General features: G+C 36.4%; 3 protein-coding genes across 4 annotated transcripts in view; 1 reads left to right on the top strand and 2 right to left on the bottom strand.

The window, feature by feature from the left end:
* LOC134825278 (uncharacterized) overlaps window positions 1–3,610 on the top strand; it is an 85,374-nt gene extending 81,764 nt beyond the window's left edge. Inside the window, exons 4-5 of the mRNA XM_063837435.1 lie at window positions 1,232–1,390; window positions 1,645–3,610. Coding sequence (XP_063693505.1) covers window positions 1,232–1,390; window positions 1,645–1,837 — 352 coding nt within the window. The 3' untranslated portion in view covers window positions 1,838–3,610. The remainder of the gene's footprint in view (window positions 1–1,231; window positions 1,391–1,644) is intronic.
* The window catches only part of LOC134824674 (Bardet-Biedl syndrome 7 protein homolog), a 638,888-nt gene that overhangs the window by 311,512 nt on the left and 300,467 nt on the right, over window positions 1–26,909 (bottom strand). The gene's annotated exons all lie outside the window — the stretch shown is intronic.
* Window positions 13,941–26,909, bottom strand: part of LOC134825072 (DNA ligase 1-like) — an 85,609-nt gene continuing 72,640 nt past the window's right edge. For both annotated transcript variants that reach the window (XM_063837198.1, XM_063837199.1), the window contains one exon: window positions 13,941–15,012. In XM_063837198.1, coding sequence (XP_063693268.1) covers window positions 14,461–15,012 — 552 coding nt within the window. In that variant the 3' untranslated portion in view covers window positions 13,941–14,460. The remainder of the gene's footprint in view (window positions 15,013–26,909) is intronic.

Genomic DNA, 26,909 nt, shown 5'->3' with positions numbered 1-26,909 from the left:
TACACGTGATATTACACGTGACATTACACGTGATATTACACGTGACATTACACGTGATATTACACGTGACATTACACGTGACATTACACGTGACATTATAACACGTGACATGTCAGATCTTCTTTTAATTCCCCTTATTCAACACACTAATGATCGTCTCTTATTTAAGTTAGTTTCCTTTGTTGTTGAGTCCGATATTGAGTCTGATAGTCTCTTGTGTTATATTTAGTATTTGCACATGCCACTACACTTTCCATAGCACACACATGGCTTCACACTGCTCATAACTTAACACACTGTTCACTTAGTACATATATCGTTACCAATACCAACGGAATACTTTTAGTTTTAGTTAAATACTTGCCCCGTTCTTAACAACGTGTACCGAGACAACATTGTAACTCGAGACGTTTATAGACATTGAGTTTCTATTAGTAGACAATACTTTGCTAAATAGTATATATATACTATTTATAAATACTATATATACTAGCATTATACAGCTGCTAACTGCTTCTCGGTCCTCGTGCCCTCTACATATAACTTATAACTGTCTGATAGCCTGGCCAAGCCATAGGAACCTTTCTTTGATTATTGTGCTTAAGTTAAAAAATTAGGCTGACTTGAAAGGCTTGCTCCGGGGAGTTAAACTCATATACTCTGGTATGTTTCTCTCTGCCACTGCCATGCTCCTTTTTCTGAGAATTGGTAATTCTTGCGCTAATATTTTGACACTTCAGAATTCCGTGATAAAAATAATGAAGATATTTTAATTTGTTTTTTTTTCTTTGTTGGCTGATATATAGGCACCCTAAGAAGCTCTATGTCGGAATTGTCCCGGAAATTGGCACCACGCTAGGCTATATCCGGATCTAAATTAGATTAGAAGGTCCAAGAAGGTCCCTTAATGCTGTAAACACGAAACACAATTCATTTTGCATATTGTGGTCGAAAGATTAGTCGATATTTCTGCCTGGGGGTTATTCAAGTGTTCAACCATCTCCCAAATGAGGTATTTTCAGTTTTCTGCGGTAGTTTTATACCAAAGTGTCAAGTAGTCGGTGGTTTTACTGCGACCAAGTTCGAATTGTCTTCTGTCCTTTCTTTCCCACGACCACCAAAGCAGTTTCATTAACACCACAGAAAATATATCACGACCATTCACCACTCTCCACAGTTCATTAGTTTGTATGTATTATTAACAAATAATTAATCCTTAACCTTTCCTCAGTTCATCTATAAAGATTCCCTCAAACAACGAGTACTACGTACTCCACAAACGAGCCTACAAGCAAGAGGTCCAGGCTAACAAAGAGAACAAGACCCGTTTCCCTACCACCACTGGTCTTGATACCGGATTCGACTTCAGAAATAATAACAGAGATACAAAGTAAGTTTTTCTACTCTTGATTTCATTTCCTTCTGTAGAAGTTTTCAACTGTGATCGTTATCAGAAATCTGCTCTGTATAAGGCAATATTTTTCCAAAAGAGCAAACATGTCCGTGTTTTTGTTCCCTGCTAGAAAAGCACATTTTATCAAATTTCCGGGCGATTTCCAAAAATTGATCAAATTATTGAATTACCTTATCTTTTTCAACACCAATAATCTTTTCCAAGTATCTAACCGCCCTACTACGTTTCAGCACTCGAGCCAGAAGCAAAACAACCAGTTCAGCGCACGCCTCTAATACATCCTCCACATCCTCCACCCTGAAAACAGGCTTCCAAACGAGTTACGTGCCGTACAATTCATCAGACAAGAGGACTCCACTCGACAAATTCAAAGCCAATCAAGGAGACGTACTTATGGACTGGGTTGCTAAAATGGACCCATGAATACCCACACACTAACGCGTGGCTTCTCACGCGTGACGTCACGTGATATGAGATGTATTCGTGACGTCATGTTGTGAGGGTCGTGATGTGATGTTCCAGGCAAAGGTTTCAGTTACGTAAAACACGTCGGCTCAGACGCAGCCACCAAATGAAAAGACTTGATTGACACAGAGGACTTTGTATTTACTATGTGCAGCCTGCCGTTGTTTTTTTTTTTCGTACGTTTAATTCTCGTGATGAGGAAACTGTAAGTACATAGATTGCTGAGTTGTAAGCAGTGAATGTTGGGCCGCATATTTAAGTGCATTAACAGGCTGATTTTAAGATATGTTTTATGAATATTATTATCATGGTGATAAAATCATCCCAAATTGAATTTGAGATGAGACAAAAAATTCTTTGACCGTTTTGTATATCAGTGATTATCAAAGCTAGGTATTTCAGCCAACTTCCAAAAAAATCACATCGATATTTTCTTTGATTATCGTTTCCGGATCATCAAAGGATGATCAGATCCCTTTTTGGCTGGAATAGCTAGGCTTAATCCGTGCACCAAGTGCCACGAGTTTAATTATTTAGACTATTATGTCTTCGACGTATTTACTCGTCACGCTCTCAGTTCGTCTTCCGACCTCAAATTTTGCAGATCTTGCAGACGCGGGTTATAAAAAGTTTTCTCACTTTAATTTGGGGTAGATTCCTAAAAATCTGCCCCAAAAACTAAAAGTAATAATAAAATGACACTGTGTTGAACTGGGAGCTGGTCGAGTATATTAAATCTGCGTGAAGCCGTAGTACATACATATAACATTACACTGGATCGAGCTTACACAGTGTAATTTCCTCCAGTCTGCGCCGCGCGCCTATATGAACGTATGCGGCGCAGACTGGAGGAAATTACACTGTGTAAGCTCGCTCCAGTGTAATGTATTATGTATGAACCACGGCGTAAAGTGGGTACAGAGCGTTATGGGGAGGGGGATTACCATCGTAATCTTCCACTTTTCTATTAATAAATGTTCTATTCGATAATCATTTGTGAGCTGAGAAAGTAAAAACTTTTAATGTAAAACTTCATTTTTAAGTGCTCAGTTTGAAGACGTTGATTTTTGTGTTAATGGCATTTGGCATCCCGATTTTTTACGATTTCACTAAGATAATGATTTGAGGATTAAGATTAAAATTCACGTTTGTGTCTGTAATTTCTCAGTCTCACATTTTGATTACAACAACAGTAAAGGGCAACTTTTTGAGAATGTTTTTGGATATGGTTGGGGAAATAAAAATCGACCTTGCTTGGTCCCTGAATTTTTGATGCGAATTTTCTATGTTTAATGGGAAGTTAAAACGTTTTCGATATGATGAGACTTGATGATTATTCGGCCGGCAGTCGTTGTGTTGTATTTCGATTTTTAATCTTTTACCGTGCGAGCTTATTGTGACTGAGTCAGTAAGATTATAATTGGCTAATTGATGCTAATTGATCAGTTGATAATATGCTTATCGGCCATAATTGAATGCTTGGTTTAACGTGCGATGATGTGTTTCTATTTCGAAATAAAAGTTTATACATTTTGGAGAAAAGGATTTGTTTGATTAACACAGTTTATTATTGAAAAGATGTTAAAGCTTTTTCAGCACTGTTTTCACATTTTGCTGTGACTTTGAGATTTAATTAAACAAATATTAAATATTATTTAAATTTAAGATGACATTTTACATTTAACATAATATTGTTGGAATTTGATTTCTGATGACATTTGGTAGAAATAACCTGTTTTATTTTTTTCACTTGAATGATCTTAGTACAATGTTAGGTTCAATTAAAAATATAGTCTCCATAGAAAATAGACTAATCCTCATACAAGTTGGTAGTCAAAGATACAAAAATAAATTTAAACGACCTTCTTATCGAAGAACTGTTATTTTGAAGGATTCATAAAATATGGTTAAGATGAACAGGCAACATAAGTATTGAAAGTATCGAAGATGCGACTATTGCACATCTTTGAACCATTGTTGATTGTTGCACAAGACGGAAACAATCTTTAATACTAGGAATCTGTTTTGTAGTATATCGCATAATCTATATTCAATCGATCTGCATACATTGCAGCCTATTATCAAGTTTGTGAATAGTTGTCGGTTGGGCCAACCATAATCACGTGTACATCATTACGACATACAAGTACAAAGCAAATGTTTGTAAATATAATCGATAATTTGCATGCGTGCTGTTTGCACCTAAACAGTTTGAGAACAATGTAAATACCACTGATGATCAGTGCATTGTGGTTAATTTTTAACCACCACTCCGTAATCAGTTTTACACACAGTCACATAGCTATTGTGTTAAAATGACACTCCATATTAATCATTCAGAAACCCACCCCCTCCCTCTCTCTCTCTCTCTCAGTGATTACGTAATATGATTATGTGAACGACCCCTTACTATCAACTTGGTGCTCATTTCAGTTTCACTGCGTATATATAAATATTAGTATACGATTAAGGCTTCATCCAGTAGGGGGTTATAAATGAAGGATTGCACTGGGAAACCTTTCGTGGCCACACCATTTTAGTCATATCAGACATTGTCTGGACTGTGTCTCGTAAAACCCACTCAACGCGGGGTCCCAGTTTTAAACAGAAAATAAGGTCATGAGCTTGTCTACATAGTCGTCTTTAACATTTCAACACTGGTTGACAGGTTGACACTGACACTGACACTGACCGGCGATACCATATTCCATATTTTGTATAATTCGTATGTGCGCATTTTACAATTATGATTATATTATTTAATTAATCTATCGACAATTGACACTTAATCCTTAACTTTGTACTTGTACTCGTAGCGCGATGTACTGTATAGTGTATAGTATAAGTAAGTGTACTGTGTACATGGCTGCGCCACTCAAGAATTTAAAATAGCAAATAGTGATTCTCTCGATCTACCACGAGATCGTAGCAGAACTCTTGACGAGATCGTAGCAGCAGAGCTACAATCTGGAAATAAATAAAATAGGAGAAGGCCAAAGGGGTTTAAATTTACAAAATATTGATCACGTAATACTAATAGTAATAGTAATTGCTAATACAAAAATAAATGAACTACCTTGATTTTAAATCAAATAATGTACTGAGCGGCGCTCAGCCTGTCAATCTGGGGTGCGATTAGATTTTTACCATTCTGTGTACATGCTTATACGTTTCATTATGAGTAAGCTATGGGATTTACTGAGAAAGTAAGCTATATACGTATGTATTTTTTACGATGATTTCGAATAAAACTTATTAATTACATTGTACATAGCATAAAAATAATTTCTTGACGAGTTTTACCTGGGGACCTTAACGGGTGATACTCATAAAATATTTGTTCCATATATTAGGACCGTCGACGAGTCCAACTCGGCGCGCGTCCTGGTAGGTTATAAACCTACAACTGGGGACTCGATCCAGGCTATTATAATTATATTTATGTTCCGAATAGAGATTTGGCGGAATGACATTGACAGGCTGAGCGCCCGACAAAGCGCCGCCCAGTAAGACTTGTGGGTTTATAACCTACCAAAACGCGCGCCGAGTTGGACTCGTCGACGGTATAATATTTGAAACAAATATTTTACAAGTACAAAGTATCACCTTGATCACTTAACCACTAACCATGTGCTTTCGCGCCGCTGCGGGCGCGCTTGTTTCACAAGTAAACTTTAACTGCAAGCGCAAGGGCTCTGGATAAAGCAAAGTATCACCTATTGATGATCATATCAAGCATATGCACGAGAAGCTCGAGAAAGGGCTGCGCATTGGTACGAGCGCGCGCGGAGCTCAAAAAGCTGTGAAGTGTGAAGACGCAATCACCTGTAATAATATCAATATCGCCCGCTCCTACGTACTACAAATCGCTCGCCCAAATTTTAAGAAAATTCTTGAGTGTTGAGAAAAGGCCCTTTGGGTATGAAATTAATTTGAATCGAGAATCGGTGTATTTCATATTTTTGGATGCTGATTCCGAATCACCCCACCCCCCCATGACGTAGGGTAATATAAATGCTTCCCTGGAGAGTTATGGGCAAAAAACCGTTTTGGTCACAAATTTTTGGGCGAGCGAATTAGTAAAAGCCAATATTGCCAGCCAGTAAGTGGTAAGGATAGGTAGTGCGCCATCGACAGTGAGCCGCGCGTGCCGACTGTAGGATGGTTTTTTAGCGCTAATTTCGGCCAGCACAATTTTCTTCAAACAAATAAATATTAAGTATCCTTCCCGACCTCCGATTGCAACAAAAATTGGTAAGCTTACTTATAGACTTACAAGAAAGGTGTCCGAAAAGTTTAAAGCATATCCAACCATCAGACATTATGTTACAGCTAAAAGCAGCGTATTTTGCCCCATTTTGATCACTATATCAACTCCGATATCCATCAAATTTTTTGGACAATTGTGAAAGCCCTATTGGAAGGTCGTCGCCAATTTTCAGAATGATCTCATTCAAGGAACTGAAGATATATCCAAATAATACGACAAAAATCAACGAATTTGGTCAAATTTGGTCAAATTACGCGACTTTTACAGCTAATTTTGCTCCAAAAGCCGCGCACCATCAAATATGGCACCTAGGCGAAACTCACTGATTTTTCCAAAAAGGTATGACAAATTTGGTATTGTGAAAATTCTCACAGTCTCTAGAAAACAATGGTACACAAATTTCTAAAATCCGAGCAAGTTTATTTTTATGGTGCACCCCCTAGTAAGGATTGCTGGGAGTGTTGAGGTTGGCGGTTTTTTGAGGTTGGCGTGCCAGCTGGTAATGTTGTTAATTAAATTACATTGTTATTAATATAACGCGCGGGTGATACCGTTATGTATTAAAATATTTGTTCCTTAATATAAAGTACTCGGCGCGCGTCTTCGTAGGTTGTTGCCTTACGTTGTACATTCAACATTGTAGACCCGCCGCGCACGATCGAGTGCGCGGCTGTATCGTAGTAGTATAGTGTCATGGTTTGGAGCCCCGTTTGAGCGCTATCCGAGACACAGTTTACTAAAATGTCATTTTAGCACAGTTGACTAATCTGCCACAACTTTAGCCGGAGGTTTCAAGTTCGAATCCCAGTCGGAGTCGTTCTCCAATGTGATTATATTATTATGGTACACATTTTAACCTAGTTTAACCCATATTCAAGCAATCTAACCCATATTCAAGCAAATCTAACCCTACACAGAGTATCAACTAAATACATTCATCACACAGCAGAAGTCGTTAAATGCATAGTGTACACGTTCACGTACAATTACATCAGTTGTCTATCGACATTATTAACATCTGGTTCAAGGTAGGCGACCTCTGCAGTATAATGTACGGATAAAGGGATATAGTGACTTATGTGCTAGCTAAATTTAACTAGAGTGTACAGTTTAGGACAACAGTTTAGGACAACACCTGGTTGATATGGTAACGTAATGAGAAAGCACTTTTCAGGAAGGTTACTCAATAGTACCAAGATTGTACCGTCATTGTAAAGTAAAGTTACGGCAACAGCTGTGTTTGTACTTGACATATATTTGCTTAATTTAAGACCCAAACAAAACTAAAGTGAATTGATAAAAATGTGACTTTCTTAAAAGAAATACGTGTCAACAAAATGTAGATTTTGTAGAAGCTGATAAATATATATAGTGTACTCGAGCACGTATTACACTGACTGTTTGATACTTTGATATGAAATGTAATTTATAGAGAGGACTTACAGGACGGTTACTTTACAGCCTCGAGAATAATTTGTCATTGTATAATAGCCATAGACCTAGTACAGAATAATCACGGTAGCAGCTGTGCAATGTATTTGACTCAAATCTCTTGTCAGGACTGGTCTAGATATTTTATATTTCTACAATTATATCAGAAGATCTCAACAAATTGAACAGTGTGCGAGGAATTTTTAAATATAATAACCAATGAAAGATAGTGCTAATTCCTACCTCAATTAGTGGACCGTCCCTTTACATTAGAACTCAGTGTTTGTCTTTGTTAAATATCTTGATAAGGTATAATTACGAACAGGTGCGTGTTTTACTGGACAGTCTCTATCTTCTTCATATCTTGAGGTATTAGCTTTAGGTAAGTGACAACTGGATCAAAGTTGTTTGGTTTAGTTTTATGCTCAAGGTTCGCACTATTCTGCTTTGTTATATTTGAGCTGTCGTATATCAACGTAGTATTTTAGTACAATATTAGAATATTGTAGAAATCATACCCGTAAATATTTGCTCGGTATCTGGCAGCAGTTCATCGATTAATGTTCCGTGTTCTGTTTCCTGGTATTTTGTGATCAGAATATTTTCTTGAGTAGGATAAGATGAAATCCGTCACCTTATCTTACACAATACTGAATACTGAATGAAATCTGAATGAATACTGAATACTGAATGTATACTGAATGAATACTGAATGAAAACTGAATACTGAATACTGAATGAATACTGAATACTGAATGAATACTGAATGAATACTGAATGAATACTGAATGAATACTGAATGAATAGTAGTAGTAAATCTTTCAAAGTACGAAATATCTCTTTAAAAGAGCATCCTAGGCACCTTATAGATATCAAAACGCATAAAAAAGAAAACAAAAACATCAACCATCTTCTAACTTCTTCCACTCCTCCCTATCTAAAGCTAAAAATCTAAGGTCTTCGAAATCAGTCAAATTCTTAAATCTAATATCAAGATTTCTACTAGTCAAGTCTTTTCTAATAACATCTAATAAGTTTAAACATGGTCTACCCCGTCTCCCTTCCATAAAAATATCAGAATTTATAGCAAATAACATAGAGGTGTATGCTGGTGAGTCTTCCTGTCCTCTTAAGATATGTCCTAACATTCTCCATCGAAACTTAGAGACTCTCACAGACAAGGGAGTGACATAACAACGAGCATAGAGTGCCTCATTAGAAATAACCCCAGTAGGCCATCTGATGTTGAGGATTCTTCGGAGGTGTTTGCGATGAGCAATATCAAGTTCATTCAACGAAGCTAGTGGTGCAGCCCAGGAGTTGCAGTTGTAGAGTAGAATAGAGACTACTTGTGCCTCGTAGATTTTGATCTTCCTTTGGACTGAAATCTTGCTCTTCATCCAAACTTTCTGAAATTTACTAAAGGCAACATTACCAAGGAATATTCGATTCTTGATATCCTTAACAGTGCACATCAACGATCCTAAAGTTTTGTTAGAGCGCCACTCTTCATCACTGAATGAATACTGAATGAATACTGAATGAATACTGAATGAATACTGAATGAATACTGAATTAATACTGAATGAATACTGAATGAATACTGAATGAATACTGAATGAATACTGAATGAATACTAAATGAATACTGAATACTGAATGAATACTGAATGAATACTGAATGAATACTGAATACTGAATGAATACTGAATGAATACTGAATACTGAATGAATACTGAATGAATACTGAATGAATACTGAATGAATACTGAATGAATACTGAATGAATACTGAATGAATACTGAATGAATACTGAATGAATACTGAATGAATACTGAATGAATACTGAATGAATACTGAATGAATACTGAATGAATACTGAATGAATACTGAATGAATACTGAATACTGAATGAATACTGAATAATATACTGAATACTGAATTATAATTATGATGTATTATTTTCTAAAGTTATAATGTAGACAAGGAAACACACGTTTCCTACCCTACCACCCTCCCTCCAGGGGAGGGAGGGTAGGAAAGGAGGGAGCCCGAAGTCCTTAACACCCGTACATACAAATACAATGGGACCTAACCGTTGGTTAAGAAAAACCCCTACCCTACCACCCTCCCTCCAGGGGAGGGAGGGTAGGAAAGGAGGGAGCCCGAAGTCCTTAACACTTGTACATACAAATACAATGGGACCTAACCGTTGGTTAAGAAAAAGACACGTCGATCAGGGAAAGCAGATTAGTTGTTTTTTATTTGTATAAAATAGCACGTGGGTCTGAGTTAATTACTCCACAAAATTTGAAGCATTCCCGTTAGATTGAATAATATATTTGAAGATTGTTGTTGCAAACGTTCTATACGTATCCTTTGTAATATCATGAGTCCTATTTCTTATTCATTCTGTGACAAGTCTTTTGTCAATAAATATAGCTTGTCCTCACACAAAAGTCGGTATCATCGAGAGAACGGAGAGTCAGAAACAAGCTCTAACATTCAACCACTATCAAAAGCTAACTCGGATGCGACTGATGTAAAACTGGATTATCCTGCTTCCACATATTCAGATGCTGATACGATAATATCTGAAGAATCTCAACAAGACGGTTCTAACTCTGAGGAAACAAGTGCTGATTACGAGTCAAAAACACCATATAGTGATAGTAGAAGTGTATCAAGTAGTGATGAGTTAGAATCTGACTCAGTTCGGCAACACAAAGGCAAGCGGAAAGGCGTAGCAATCGAGCAAATAAATAAAAAGGTAAATGATATGTCGAAATTACTCAAATCTCTAGATGTCCTGTTACAAAGTAAATTGTGCAAGGAGGAGAACAAATGTATGGACTTTTTATTCTCTTACATAATGAAAACGGAAATGTTTGAGAAATTTGAGCAGCATCTCATTGACTGTGGACAAGACATCGCCACAATTTTAAGTATGGAAGAACAAGCTCTTTTGACTGCAGTTATCACGACTACAAGTCTATCTGATGTCAACAAACTAATGAACGAGAACAAAAATATTATCATCAAGCTTCTTAAACTTTCACAAATGTATCGTCAGGAAGATTCTTGAACTTTATAACCAAACGTTGATAATTATTGAGATAAGTATTTGGATATATAGAGTTATTGAATATAGTTTAGTTAAAGTTATCTTCAAAAATCTAAACGTGTGTTTCCTTGTCTACATTATAACTTTAGAAAATAATACATCATAATTATAATTCAGTATTCAGTATATTATTATTAGTATTCATTCAGTATTCAGTATTCATTCAGTATTCATTCAGTATTCATTCAGTATTCATTCAGTATTCATTCAGTATTCATTCAGTATTCATTCAGTATTCATTCAGTATTCATTCAGTATTCATTCAATATTCAGTATTCATTCAGTATTCATTCAGTATTCAGTATTCATTCAGTATTCATTCAGCATTCATTCAGTATTCATTCAGTATTCATTCAGTATTCAGTATTCATTCAGTATTCATTCAGTATTCATTCAGTATTCATTCAGTATTCATTCAGTATTAATTCAGTATTCATTCAGTATTCATTCAGTATTCATTCAGTATTCATTCAGTATTCATTCAGTATTCATTCAGTATTCATTCAGTATTCATTCAGTATTCATTCAGTATTCAGTATTCATTCAGTATTCAGTATTCAGTTTTCATTCAGTATTCATTCAGTATACATTCAGTATTCAGTATTCATTCAGATTTCATTCAGTATTCAGTATTGTGTAAGATAAGGTGACGGATTTCATCTTATCCTACTCAAGAAAATATTCTGATCACAAAATACCAGGAAACAGAACACGGAACATTAATCGATGAACTGCTGCCAGATACCGAGCAAATATTTACGGGTATGATTTCTACAATATTCTAATATTGTACTAAAATACTATGTTGATATACGACAGCTCAAATATAACAAAGCAGAATAGTGCGAACCTTGAGCATAAAACTAAACAAAACAACTTTGATCCAGTTGTCACTTACCTAAAGCTAATACCTCAAGATATGAAGAAGATAGAGACTGTCCAGTAAAACACGCACCTGTTCGTAATTATACCTTATCAAGATATTTAACAAAGACAAACACTGAGTTCTAATGTAAAGGGACGGTCCACTAATTGAGGTAGGAATTAGCACTATCTTTCATTGGTTATTATATTTAAAAATTCCTCGCACACTGTTCAATTTGTTGAGATCTTCTGATATAATTGTAGAAATATAAAATATCTAGACCAGTCCTGACAAGAGATTTGAGTCAAATACATTGCACAGCTGCTACCGTGATTATTCTGTACTAGGTCTATGGCTATTATACAATGACAAATTATTCTCGAGGCTGTAAAGTAACCGTCCTGTAAGTCCTCTCTATAAATTACATTGCATATCAAAGTATCAAACAGTCAGTGTAATACGTGCTCGAGTACACTATATATATTTATCAGCTTCTACAAAATCTACATTTTGTTGACACGTATTTCTTTTAAGAAAGTCACATTTTTATCAATTCACTTTAGTTTTGTTTGGGTCTTAAATTAAGCAAATATCTGTCAAGTACAAACACAGCTGTTGCCGTAACTTTACTTTACAATGACGGTACAATCTTGGTACTATTGAGTAACCTTCCTGAAAAGTGCTTTCTCATTACGTTACCATATCAACCAGGTGTTGTCCTAAACTGTACACTCTAGTTAAATTTAGCTAGCACATAAGTCACTATATCCCTTTATCCGTACATTATACTGCAGAGGTCGCCTTGAACCAGATGTTAATAATGTCGATAGACAACTGATGTAATTGTACGTGAACGTGTACACTATACATTTAACGACTTCTGCTGTGTGATGAATGTATTTAGTTGATACTCTGTGTAGGGTTAGATTTGCTTGAATATGGGTTAGATTGCTTGAATATGGGTTAAACTAGGTTAAAATGTGTACCATAATAATATAATCACATTGGAGAACGACTCCGACTGGGATTCGAACTTGAAACCTCCGGCTAAAGTTGTGGCAGATTAGTCAACTGTGCTAAAATGACATTTTAGTAAACTGTGTCTCGGATAGCGCTCAAACGGGGCTCCAAACCATGACACTATACTACTTATCGCGACTTATTCGCCCCGATTACAGTAATTGAAATGACAATGAGTGATGAGGGTCACGTCACGACGTGATACAAGTAAGTTATATTATAAACCTACAACATTGTTTAACTTAATGGACTGACCCAACACGCGCTACTACTGTACTTGAACTTTGCAGCAATAATTAGCCTGGGGTCCTCAGATAAAAATAAAACTGGGCGTCATCTTGCATAGTACGTGGTAGGTTAATGCTATAATTTTAAAAGCCTGACTCTTTATCTCATCGTAGGTGGTGCATGCTTTGATGTTTGATTGACAACTAAACAGACACTACGTTGTCCATTAACAATGGACTGACCCGGCGCGCGCTACTTCGAAGAAATTTCGCGAGATAGATTACAGATTAGTAGATAGATAAATATAATAGTAGTATAGTACTAGATAGTAGTAAAGTACTAGTAGTGCATTGCTATGTAATGGTTTATAACGTACCTACCAAGACGCGCGCCGAGTTGGAATTGTCGACGGTCTAATTTGTCATACGTTGTATTATGACCCGCTGTATATGACCCGTTGTATATGACCCGCCGCGCACGAAGTGCGCGGCTCCCCCTGTATCGTCGAAGACGATAGTGAAGCGACAGTGGGGGTCACCACGTGATACAAGGTCTATACTACTAATTGGAACAAATATGAAATATTTTACGAATATCACCCGTTAAAATGTAACTGGTAACGTCACAATTACTACGTTTAGTTTTTGGACAAATTTCAACCACCATTCCCCTCTGTAACCAGTTTTACACATCACACGTGACTGTTTTTATATAATTACACTAGTGTATTCAGTATTGGGTACTGTATTCTCTACTAACCACGCTCGGCATTGTAACATGAAACTAGTTAATAGTACCCCAGTCTCCGTTTCTAATTTACAGTACGTCTAACAATAGCTTACGATTATCTCTATTCATAATGTCCATTACAGCCGACCACTGACGCCAATTGAATGTAGGTTATAGTACTACAATACCAATAATAGGGCGCCGCAAGTGTGGTACTAATTGCCGGTTAGAAGTTTGCATTATCAATTATGCGTTCCTTGGGACAGCCATTAGACTAGAGGGTAGGGGTGAACGGTCCTTATCTACACATTTTGGCACAGAAAAACGCTTACGTCGTGGTTGACTTTTCGAATGTCCGTAGGAAAAAAAACATAAAAGCAAGAAAAATTCAACAATTTCTTGATGAGTGTGATTCAAAAGCGTTACGCAATGATCAATCTGATATTTAACTATAAATATTTTTAAATAATCTCCAACGAGGATGGAAAATAAAAGAACTAGTAAGGCAGAGCGGGGTAAAACAAGTACGTTTAAACAACAAATAGTGCGCCGGGCCAAAAATACAATACTAGCGCATTAATAATGAGGCAGTTTGCTATTTACATTTAAAATAGGAGCATAAAACCTTATGGTTTTTAATTATACTCACGTTGCCAAAACAATTAAAGAAGATATATTATTAATTATAGCCAGCACACGTATTACAACCATTAACCAACAATTATCCATAAAGGATTATAACTCGCAACAAAAAGAAGTACTAGAAACGAAAGCGGTAAGTTTTTCGGCACACATTGGTATGATTCACAAAAATAGAGGAAGTACTTCTTGAGAGATTTAAAAAGGAGATCCACAAAAAGAAATCTTTTTGAAAGGAAGTAGTGCCTAAAATACAGTGTCCGGTGGATGGAGTTCCTAAGATTTTTGGAGGCCCGTTTCCTGGCGAATGATTGATACCAAATCCTTACTCTCTGTATTCTCGCCAAACAGCGTGTAACAGCCAGATAATTCCTCGGTTTTGACAATGTTTTCTAAATTTCCAGAGATGATGGTTCCGTTACAGGGAGGCTCGGGGGACTTGCGACATCCAATGACACTTTGAACTTTGGGCTGAATAACGGATGAATCCTGGTAAACTGGCATGCTGACATTCTCACTGAAGGTTCCCGAAAACGAATCGTCCGGACTGGGAGTGGATCTGGCCGTTTGCCACGTCGGCTGTTGCTGTTGTTGCTGGAATCCCATTTGCCGTTGTTTGGCTGCTTGACGTTGAAACCTCGGGATGTTGGGCCTGTAGTTGTAATAATCGTACTTTTTGGTACGGCTAGAGTTCATGTTGTAATAAGAATTTGCGCTGGCGGTCGTGTTGGTGTATGTGGGTGATGGTGTGCTGTTATTCAGTGTTCTCTCTTGCTTTGGAGTTTTTTCTTCGTTCTTAGGACTTTGTATCCCTCCACTGCGTACGTTCTGAAATAAATAAGCGTTAAATTTCGGGCGGTTCAAAGATTGCTTATTTAACTGTATTTCATCCCTGAAGCTTTACAGAGAACGTAAGAAGTACTGCTTGCTTGTTTGTAAAACAACTTATTGTACTAGTTCGGACTACTATGGAGGGGGCGATCTTAAAGCAGACCGAAGTTCGGACCATGCATTTCTCTCGCGCGCTGGACAGTCTTTGTTATGGTGCGCGCGTCGAGATCACAATGTGCAAGAAACGAATAGCAGCGCTAGCTTTTGCACTGAATAAGGGTTTGTCTTGCTAGTACCGAAAGCGCAATTTGTGACTTTGACCCATCATTCCAAGATCGGCCCTACGGGCGCGGCGATGGCAGTCAACAAGCTTTGCGGTCGGTTGTAAGAGTCAATAGCATTCATGTGATTGGCGTTATTCAATAACTTTTGAGATCATCCAGGAATAGATTAAGCTCAAGAATCATTGCAAATTATATAGTTGACCACCTGTATCTTTTAGAGTGCATTAGTAAACCATTTCTAAGTAAATATAATATTTCTAAGAACTGTCACTGATGGTGCAAGTATTGAAGATACAGCTGTTAATCTACGACATGTTGACATACCACTGATACTGATTAATATGATGATATAACTCTTCATCACCGCTGACAGAGACCACCCACTAAGATATCAAAGCTAGAGGGGGAAATCATTTTTATAGTTGTAACATTTGTGATGGTTCGGATGGGGATGGACTCAAAATTTGAGGGGGTTCGTCTCCAGCAGCTATATCACACATTATGTTATAAAACTATGAAAATGATTTTTACCCCCCCCCCCTCTCCTCTCTGTGTCCTTGACAGTCTACAGACAAACGATTTAGGCTCCGCGCCGGTAAATGCATTGACGTCAAATCGAATAGTGCGACCTTAAAATAAAATCTGTAAATATTAAATATTCAGGGTCGCCAAATACCAATATGAATTACATATATATATTAACGATCATTATGTTGCGCAATACCATATTGTATTTACTCCAGAATCACAATAAAACTAAGGTACTGTATCTTTTTACTTATAATTAAAAGAATTTAATGTCTGCACGACCGCCCAATTAGACGAGAAATAGGTAGTTGCAAAGTAACCATGGTAACGGTGTTGAAACGCGAACATGAACGTGCAATGATTGTTTTAACGTCAATTTGATCGGTTTTGTGGTAATTACGTTTTGTTCAGTGCGAGCTACATTTTAATGGACTGTATATATTATATGATATTTTTGATGCTATAAAAACCGACTACCAAAGAATACTATTACCTTCCTCCCTGTGATTACAGGCTTTCTAGTATTATGTAAATTACATAGTTCTTTTCCACGAAATCAATATTCAACGAATAATAATAATAATAAGTATATCACAATTAAGGCCTATAGCAATATGGTCGTGAAAAGTAATCAATTATCTAATTAATTACCCAATTATCTAATTAACACCTATCTCCCATGATATTTCACTGTACCAATCACAGAGCAGAAGATCACCATGATATCGGATACGCTACAAATTGGATTTATTATCCTGATGTCAGGGTGATAATTGAAAGAAAAAATTCTTTTGCAGTACGTGATTTCGGGGACATTTATCAGCACGTTTTTTCCATTTGCAACATTCTTCTGGAGGCCTCAGAATTAGATTGAAGCAGCTGAATCGTACGGGCGTTGGTAGACAATTCAAATAAGGTATTATTAAAACTCGCACCTGTCGCTACTTTAATCTCCTGCTTAAGAGACAGATCTAGGTCAGTTATATAATATACATTATTTGAAGTGTAAGCTGCTGTATCCAGTGTGCTAATCTCATGGAATAGAAGTGAGCAGGTCTCAATACAATGTTAAATATAATACATTAGGGGGGGGGGGTCAACCTCATTTTACCTCATTTTACCTCATCCCAATTTTGCCTTTTTTGGCTGGCCTCATGAGGTAAAATGAGGTAAATCTCGGCAAAAATTTTAACAGGTAAAATTCTCTAAATCGTCAATTTAGTCACGAAGGAGTATGGAAGGAGTTCTAAATGTGTGTTCCTCTAATATAAACAATAAGAAATGGTTAACTTTAGTCGAGGTCTCAGGTCTCTACAATGTCGGGAAGTTCCTGCAGGAATTTGCGCATTGCGCTTGAAGCGCAAGATTCACAGCGCCAAAAGCGAAGGTCGTAGAGACATGAGACCTTGACTAAAATTAACCATTTCATACCATTCTTATAAGAGTATGCCACTTTCAGAGTCCTGAACACACTCCCATATCTCTTAATCGTCAATTATATGAATTTTACCTGTTAAAATATATCATCTTTTACTGATATCATTTTAGTTTAACACTGTTAGTTTTAAAAAAGAAAATAATACTTCACACCAAACTAACACACAATATGAGAATATAAAAAGGAAGGTTTTCTTGGAGACCTGGACCGAGCATCAAAATAGTGTACATTGCTACTGTCATTGTCAAGACTCAAGAATAAGAGGGTCTAGTTGTGGGATTATGCTGGATAACAGATATGATAAGTGGTAACATCCTACAAAAGAATGTTAGCTTACTAAGGAATTTTCCTCTTACTGAATCATACAAGAATTTAACTAAGTTCCTCCTAGTCCTAAGCATTATCTTGTTTCAGAGGGAATGAGTGATTTAAAAAGATGAGGCCGAAGAGTTAGTTGTGAAGAAGGCATTTGTACTCTGTAATTTCTAAGCTAATTTTTTTCGATATTTTTAGCTATTTACTGATCTTGTCTTGACGTATCAGCAAGAGATCACTGGACCTCGTTAGTTGTTAGTCATGTTATGCTGATACAGTTAGTGACGAGCTATGAAGTAATCATTCGACCTCATTTAATACTGATCCTATCAATGACGAGCTATGAAGTAATCAGTGGATCTCGTCAATGCTCATCCTGTCCGGACTGTCACTGACGAGTTATAAATGAAGACCTCATTAATTCCCTTGTTCCAAGAAGATATTCCTCTGGTAACAACCCCTTCTGGCCTGCTTCTGAACATAATATAAAGATTCGAAAACCTAGTCTACCTTAATTGGAACTTGCTGACTGCATTGGAAAATGGAGAACAATCGAGAAATGATAATCAGTGCCAGGATATAATCAAAGTTAAATTTGGAATCCAAGGAAAACCTTCCTTTTTTATACTATCATATTGTGCGTTAGTTTGGTGTGAAGAATTATGTTTTTAAAAAAATTAACAGTGTTAAACTAAATTGATATCAGTTAAAGATGATATATTTTAACAGGTAAAATTCATATAATTGACGATTAAGAGATATGGGAGTGTGTTCAGGACTCTGAAAGTGGCATACTCTTATAGCAATGGTATGAAATGGTTAACTTTAGTCAAGGTCTCATGTCTCTACGACCTTCGCTTTTGGCGCTGTGAATCTTGCGCTTCAAGCGCAATGCGCAAATTCCTGCAGGAACTTCCCGACATTGTAGAGACCTGAAACCTCGACTAAAGTTAACCATTTCCTACTGTTTATATTAGAGGAGCACACATTTAGAACTCCTCCCATACTCCTTCGTGACTAAATTGACGATTTAGAGAATTTTACCTGTTAAAAATTGGTGAAAAATATGGGCGTGGCCCAAGTCAGTATTATACGAAACCTTAGAGACACAACAATTTTTTTGGTTGTTCCCGACCCTATAATAGAGCAACTAATTAGAGGTGATATCTAATTATTTCAACGAAAGGTGGTTTTCTGAACCGCCCTTTATTCTACAGCGAAACATTGAACATGTACATAAGAACTTAGAATTGTATGAAGTATGAGTTTATATGAGTAATTTTTATTATGAAATGACCTTTCACTATGCAATTTCGACTAAATTCATGTAGATATCCAATCCATTTCCATGCACAACTGTTGTTTACATTTGGTCTAGTTAGACACAATTTGTTTTAGAGTGACTCGATAATCGCAATATCAAATTAAGATATTATTTAAATGGTCCATGTCATGCAATGCGGAAATATCCCCATAAATTGGCAACTGCCCAAGTGACACTAAAGTTATTGCTAATTCCTTTACAAAACTTAGCAAGTGCTATTTACAATATCCTAATGGATCATGGAAATTGAAATGTTCAATTTTCTTTTCATAAATAATAATTATAATGCGAAGTTTTATTTACCCCAAGTTTGGAGAGTAAGTAGGTTAAACTGGGAATGCCCCTTCCCAGGGACCACATCACCCCTAATAAACCATTACATATCATGGGAGACCATGCACAGCCTCGAATTATAGTATAATGACTTCGAATAAACCTTTTTTGTCTCTAAAAAAAGGCTTAGAAAACTAGATTTATTTACCTCATTTTACCTCATTTTACCTCATCCCAATTTTGCCTTTTTTGGCTGGCCTCATGAGGTAAAATGAGGTTGACCCCCCCCCACATTATAGCGTAGTACTACCATGGCGAGCTATTTCACATGTACAAATAAGCTCCACTTAAAACACGAGAAATATTATTATAAACATGTTTAACATATTATATTTCAGCAATACTCATACGTGTTATGAGCGGAATTATAATTCATACCAACAATGTAACATAGTGTATTTCCCATAATGAAGTAAAGGCAAGTACACACAGAACATATTCTATACGGGGGGCGGGGTTATCTCTGTGTATAAAGAAGTAATATGATTAAAAAGTGTGATGTAGAGCTCCACCTTGTATATCAGAGAATTTAATTAGGTAAGGCAGGTGGTGGCTGATTTGTCTGGAGAGATTGAAATGAGATTTATAGCACAGTACATCGTGCACAGTACACTTTCTTTTATTTAATACGAAACATACATGTTAATTGTGTCCCAAGGGTTTATAGACAGATTACAGATATATAACAAATAGATCAAAGGCTTTACTAGATCATAAGAAAACGCTTTTAATTTTGTACAAAAGTTTAATAATTACATTACAATTACGCAGCATTTCTTAATTAATGCTTGGGAATAAACGACTCATTGGGCTAAGTAATGTAACGATTATCATCAAGACATAAGCTCAGTATCCTGGAGCCACAATTAGGATTCCACTCCACATATTCAAACTATCCCACAAACTCTACACAAATACCTCCTCCTTGTGAACATATTTATATCCCTGACGTATTTTGTTACACGTTTAAAAGACATAATAGAAGTCCAGTGACTGTGACATTATAATGTTCTCTATACAATACACTGGTTGATAGAGTAGTAAATTGTGTCAGCCAAGTTCACAACTAACCTTTTACATTGTATACAGCTACACTGTACATTGTACATTGTATATTGTACATTGTACATTGTATACAGCTACACTTTTAATACTTTCAACATTACTATATTATAACAAATGATTTGAGATCATGAATACGATGTTGTCACATTGAAACGTTGAATAATCTCTTTCCTGATAGGAGCCTTTTCCTTGTCGTAAACCCGTAAAAAACGGGAGCAAAACAAATTTTGCCCAAGATACAGCTACACTGCAATTAAAATACAGATAAGCTGTAATAGTCTATACTCTTGAGTTGAATGTAACATAACCGTTTCCTTACCACTAATATCTATGTAAGTCTCTCTTCAACACTTAAAAACATTATACATAGCTATAGGTTATAATTCCACTTTTCTTCATTCTCATTGGTTGAAACGCGCCACGTGTGCCGATACTCCTGAGCTCTTTCATTGGCCAATAATTGTCATGTGACCGATATAATGTTGTCTTATTGGGTGTCGCCATGGTAACCATTAGGAACAATTATGTTACAGGTGCGAGCACAGAGAGTCAGTGATGTTAACAATAATATGGGTTACAAAATATAATATATAATATTGCGTGTTCATGATATCTCTTAACCCTGACAAGAGCATGACGTGTGGTGGGTTTAAATTAATTCTTTGGAATTTAAACATGTTTCACATTTAAACGTATTTAAATTGAGGGTGTATCCCGCCACGACACATGTCACTTTGCACGCTTAATGTTGACATTATCTTGACAATATCTTGACAGTGAATGAGATCATGTTGCCGAATGTATCTAATCATATTGTGTCTCAGAATTGACAGTTAAATTTAAGTCTGGTGGATATAAAAGGATGTCATTTGAGGAATCAGCAGAGTGGCGGGGCAAACAGATAATCAATGTTTTGGTTGAGTTACTCAAGATAATAATGCCATGGAATTGAGTTTGAATTTGACAAGCTTGAGACATCTTGCAGGGTATTTAAAAGGGATAAATATATAAATCGTCTGTTAAAACTCACTGTATATTCAACCAGAACCGTTATCAGGGTCACGCAGTCACGTGACATCACGTGATGAGGCGTCTACCACGTGACAGAATCACGTGTACAGTGAGTTAACCACGTGACAAAAGGAAGTTAATCTGTTAAATTAATTCGTCGCCAGCTAATACCTCAACCAGATGTGTGCATTGAATATTCACCAATTAGTCTCGTCGCCCTTTATTATTATTACAGGTAGTAAATAAATAAATATAAATATTAAATTTAATCACTCGTTGTAAACTGAAAGGGTTCAATATTACAAGCCAGCCTCAATTTTAACTCTACTAAGTGCTCTCATATTGAAACTTGAACACGAGCACACGTTGAGCCTACGCCCTACGCCCAAGATGCACTCTTATGGTTTAAAATATCACTAAATGTTATGATTGGTTTCCTGTACTACTACAATTGTCTCTGAGAAAATTGAGATTATGAGAGTTAAAAAGTGAAGCATGCAAGTCGGCTTGTGTGACCACATGTTACAACAATACCAGTACTTTTAAAATACTTTTCACTTTATGATAATTACCTGCTTCCAAGCATTTTGATGAGTAAATGCAGCAGGGAGGAAACACGTACATCTTGTCAAGGGCAGATATAACTCTGGGTCTAAATTACCTAATTATTTAGAAACCTCATAGGACATTTTAACTTATCTGTAACTTCAAAGGCTTTCTTGATAGTTGGTCGATTATTCTGGACTTTTCAAAATAGAATTCTACGGTTATTCTCGACTTCTAAAGGTTATAAAATTCTGAAGAAATTTGTGATTCATATTACAAGTAACCTAATTATTTAAGAAAGTCCGTGACTTGAGCCTGAGAGCCTGCTATTATTACGGTATGTTTACATCATCGTGTAAATGTTCTAATCATTGCGACTAAATATCAACACAAGTATTTATATACAGTAATATTATATTACCATCATGTTTGCACTAACACACTACACGCAATGAATTACATCGTTTTAATCATGTATATATATAATATTATTAAATCAATTGTAACTCAATGTGATACAGTTTGTGTCAATGTGTAAGCACGCAATAGTCTATATGTCACGCCACACAGTGTAACATTGCCTGTATTTAACAATAATATTATTTATTCATCATAACCGCTGGTAGTTATTATATGCAAGGTTAATTGCACGCCGTCTCGTTGTCGCCGGAATTATCATGTATAATTTATATCATATATCCTAGCAGGCTAATTTTATAGTAATTATACGATATTATAAAGGTAATTATCTTGTCAATGCCGCATTGCCTATTTAATGTTAGAGATATTGTTATAGTATAATATATAGTATAGTAGTGCTGGCCACTAACAGGGCATTGTTAAATATATAGTATGAGACGTATCATTACTGGTTATAATTCAACAACACAAGATACATTAACTTAATAACGATATTGTTTGTTGTGAACACACAACATGTACAATAAGCTCAAGAAATGTACAAAATGTACTGTATTTTCATTTGTGTGATCACAGTGTACAAGCAGCAATAACTATATTAGTGTATTTAATCATTGTGAGTGTGAAGATTAATGAGCTGGCGGCGCGGTCACGTGACTTTAATACAGACATCTGAGGTGGTCGGTACGAGAGCTAGAGAGAGCTAGAGGGTGCCCTGTGATGTGATAGTTAATAGTAATATGTTCACAGTACACTACAATGTAGATGTACTGAAGGGGTATCCTAAGAAGATTATTGATCTTTTGGCAGACATCCCTCCTCATTTAAGTTTTCCTATCCATGAGGTGATTTCTAATTTTAGAACTGGTGGTAACTGGTACTGGTACCGGTTGAAACTTAAGAGCCCTTAGAAATTAATTAGTGTTTAATTGATAATCTAATATTGTATTAATTTAAAAAGTTAAGACTTAAGAGCCCTTAAAAATGAGTTAGTGTTCAATTGATAATCTAATATTTTATTAATTTAAAAAGTTAAGAGTCCCTACAAATGGGTAAGTATGTAATTTACAATCTAATATTAATATAAAAGGTTTATTTTTATAAACTTTATCAGGGTTCACAGTGTCATATAATATCGTACAACGTCTACAACGATAGGTTGCAGCGTGAATGCGAATTTAATTAATGTGCGTCACGAGAAGATCTTAATAAAGATTAAATGTAATAGAATAACAAATGTAATAATCTAATATCTGATAAAGTAATAAAATCAAATAATGTAAGATGTAATAAAATAATAAGATGCAATAATGTAATATGTAGCGATAACACGAATATAACCATACGTCACATGACTAGTCATGCAGCTAGAGGAATGATCCTCTGGAAGCCGAGTCATGGGCAAACTAACAGCCAACAGGGGGCGACCTTACTTAACACTTCTAGATAACCTCAAAGCAGATACTGGGCTGAAGTCAGTAGATGAGATAGCTAGACTGATGGAGGACGGAAAGCTGTGGAGAACTGTTGTCAATGGATCTCGGGAATATTACCCGCCTTAAGTCAAGTAAGTCAAGTCAGGTAGAGGAATGAGATCATCGAATGCTGATTTTTAACTGTGATCTAATACAGATCTATACACATGTATGTAATAAAGTAAATACTGCATTATATAATTGTACTTATATATAATATAATAAATATAGACTTTACTGCTGGTAGGAAAATTCTTAGAATTTTCATTAAAAACTGAGCAACTCATTTCATGTTGCTTCGGCAAAAATTGTGTACCCATAGTTGAGATTTACTAAGAATTCTTCGTTAGATTTATTGAGAATTTACCGTCACCATCCCACTTTTTATGGTCAAATCTTTTGCATGAATTACCCATCTACCCTAGTTTTCACCTTATGTGGAGTAAACGACCGGGATTCCCGGCGCCCGGGCAGGCTTTTTTTCCCGGCCCCGGTCAATTTACAATTTCGGCCGGGGATTGTTGAAGAGTTGACTTAGATGACATCTTAATTACTGTTTATTTTAAACATATATTTATAAATAGAAAATTGTGTTTAAACCATCATGATCATGATAACAATTTCATCAATCCAAATTAAAGTAAAAGCAATCATAAATGAAATAGAACGAAAGTAAACTAACTTAATTCCATTTTAAAGAAAATTGCCAGCCCCGGCCAATTCCCGGCCGGCAAATTCCCGGCCGGCCTATCACATTAATCGTTTTTAGCTATGTTAATTCTTGTTCATACTTCTTGAAAGACAATGATATCCTAACAGAAGGAATCTAACAGAATATAGATTCTACAATATGCGCAAATCACTGATAAGCTCAACTAAGTATTCAAGGGTATTACAGCTACTCGCCAGAAGGTTTACCTATAATATATTATATTGATGGAAATCCTGCTTGATTGCAGTTGAACACTCTTTGGGAAACCAAGCGACAACCAATCATTAACACAGATGACATGATTACTTTGTGGTCCGTGTATTCCAACTGATGGAGTTGCAACTACTCAATACTCACTGAGTAGGATGGGGATCAGGATCTAAGAAGGAACTTAAAACGTCTGGTGTGTAAATATTGTCTGATCAGAGATATGGAAACTTCTGGATAGACCATGGCAGAAGTTAATAAAACCATTTAACTGTGGTAATATCAACTGTTAACTACTACGTCACGTTATTAGCAGAGAGAAAGCCTTGTCCAGAGAATGGTAATGTGTAGTAAAAACATACTTTTTGCAGTAAAATCTTACCGGGATTTTTAGGGGGAAGCAGGGTTTCCCTGTCAATCAGGATCATATGATTTTACGATCATACGATTTTGAGCTGCATGATTCGGCTGCTGGCCCAAAAAATCGAATCATTCAAATCACTGACTGATTTACATGAGTTTACAAATGAGATCTGCGCTTTGGAAACATTTTCGGCATATTAAATGGAGTGATAACTGTTTAGCACGGTGTAGCCCCCTTTAGTAATTAGTATAGACCCCATTAGTAATTAGCATAGACCCCATTAGTTAACTTTGTCTACTTCATCAAAATAACAACACTTCTAACAATATGTAAATTGTAATGATTTGTCTAGTTCAGATTGGTAGGTACTCGGGAGACGTCTGTTTAAATAGTTTAAATAGCAAAAACATGGTTAACCATTCCAATCATTCTAATAATCACATTCTGTGTTTGTTCAGGATGTTTAACCAGTGCTAAATTCCGTAAAATAGATGGTAATGAGACGCCTCATTAACTTTGAACAGCAGGATTGTGTCTGTGACATTTGATCTGTTAGTTACCTGGCAGGTCAGCAAACACTGACAGCTCTGTAAGTCTTAACACAATTATATACATGTTACATTGTCCTTATTGTAATGTCCCTAACATCTGAAAATAGCGGCCTCTTTAATTATAGTCCAATTAGGTGCACAGTGAAGCCAGTTTACTCTACATTTAGTGTGTAGTCTGTACAGAGTGCAGTCTGTACCGTTAACTGTACGGTCTGTACCGTTAACTGTACGGTCTGTACCGTTAACTGTACGGTCTGTACTGTTAACTGTACGGTCTGTACCGTTAACAGTACTGTTAACTGTACGGTCTTTACCGTTAACAGAGTGTGGTCTGTACAGTTAACAAAGTGTGGTCTGTACAGTTAACAAAGTGTGGTCTGTACCGTTAACAGAGTGTGGTCTGTACAGTTAACAGAGTGTGGTCTGTACAGTTAACAAAGTGTGGTCTGTACCGTTAACAGAGTGTGGTCTGTACCGTTAACAGAGTGTGGTCTGTACAGTTAACAGAGTGTGGTCTGTACAGTTAACAAAGTGTGGTCTGTACCGTTAACAGAGTGTGGTCTGTACCGTTAACAGAGTGTGGTCTGTACAGTTAACAGAGTGTGGTCTGTACAGTTAACAAAGTGTGGTCTGTACAGTTAACAAAGTGTGGTCTGTACAGTTAACAGAGTGTGGTCTGTACAGTTAACAGAGTGTGGTCTGTACAGTTAACAAAGTGTGGTCTGTACCGTTAACAGAGTGTGGTCTGTACAGTTAACAGAGTGTGGTCTGTACAGTTAACAGAGTGTGGTCTGTACAGTTAACAGAGTGTGGTCTGTACCGTTAACAGAGTGTGGTCTGTACCGTTAACTGTACGGTCAGTACCGTTAACAGTACAGAACCACACCTTCTACAATGAGGTAATTCGTTTAATTGAGAGGGTATAATTTGGGGGAACCCATACATTCAGAGTATAGCAGTTTTTAGTTCTAAGTGTTCTCACTGAAGAGTGGTTTTAGGTTTAAGGGTGGTTTTAGGTTTAAAGTACATTTCAAATGTACGTTAAGCGGGTTCTGAGCCCCTGGTAATTGTACACTAAGGGTGGGGAGCCGGCCCTGGGGGGGATGTTGGTAATTGTACAAGAGAAAAATTGTTTTTACTATTTTCTGCCAAGAACATTAAGGATGTGTACCTAGTAATGTATAACTAAGTGTGGGGAGCCGGGGCTGATGTTAGTTTGTTGTATCACGTGACTAAACTCTTGATTGGTCGCCTGTTGATTGGTCAATAGCTGTCACTTGCCAAATGAAGTCAAATATAACATGGGCTGATGCAGATAATT

This window comes from Bolinopsis microptera, chromosome 13 (assembly GCF_026151205.1).
Source record: "Bolinopsis microptera isolate Bmic1 chromosome 13, MBARI_Bmic_1.0, whole genome shotgun sequence".
NCBI classification, from domain to species: domain Eukaryota; kingdom Metazoa; phylum Ctenophora; class Tentaculata; order Lobata; family Bolinopsidae; genus Bolinopsis; species Bolinopsis microptera.
This window is presented reverse-complemented; position numbering and strand designations above follow the sequence as displayed.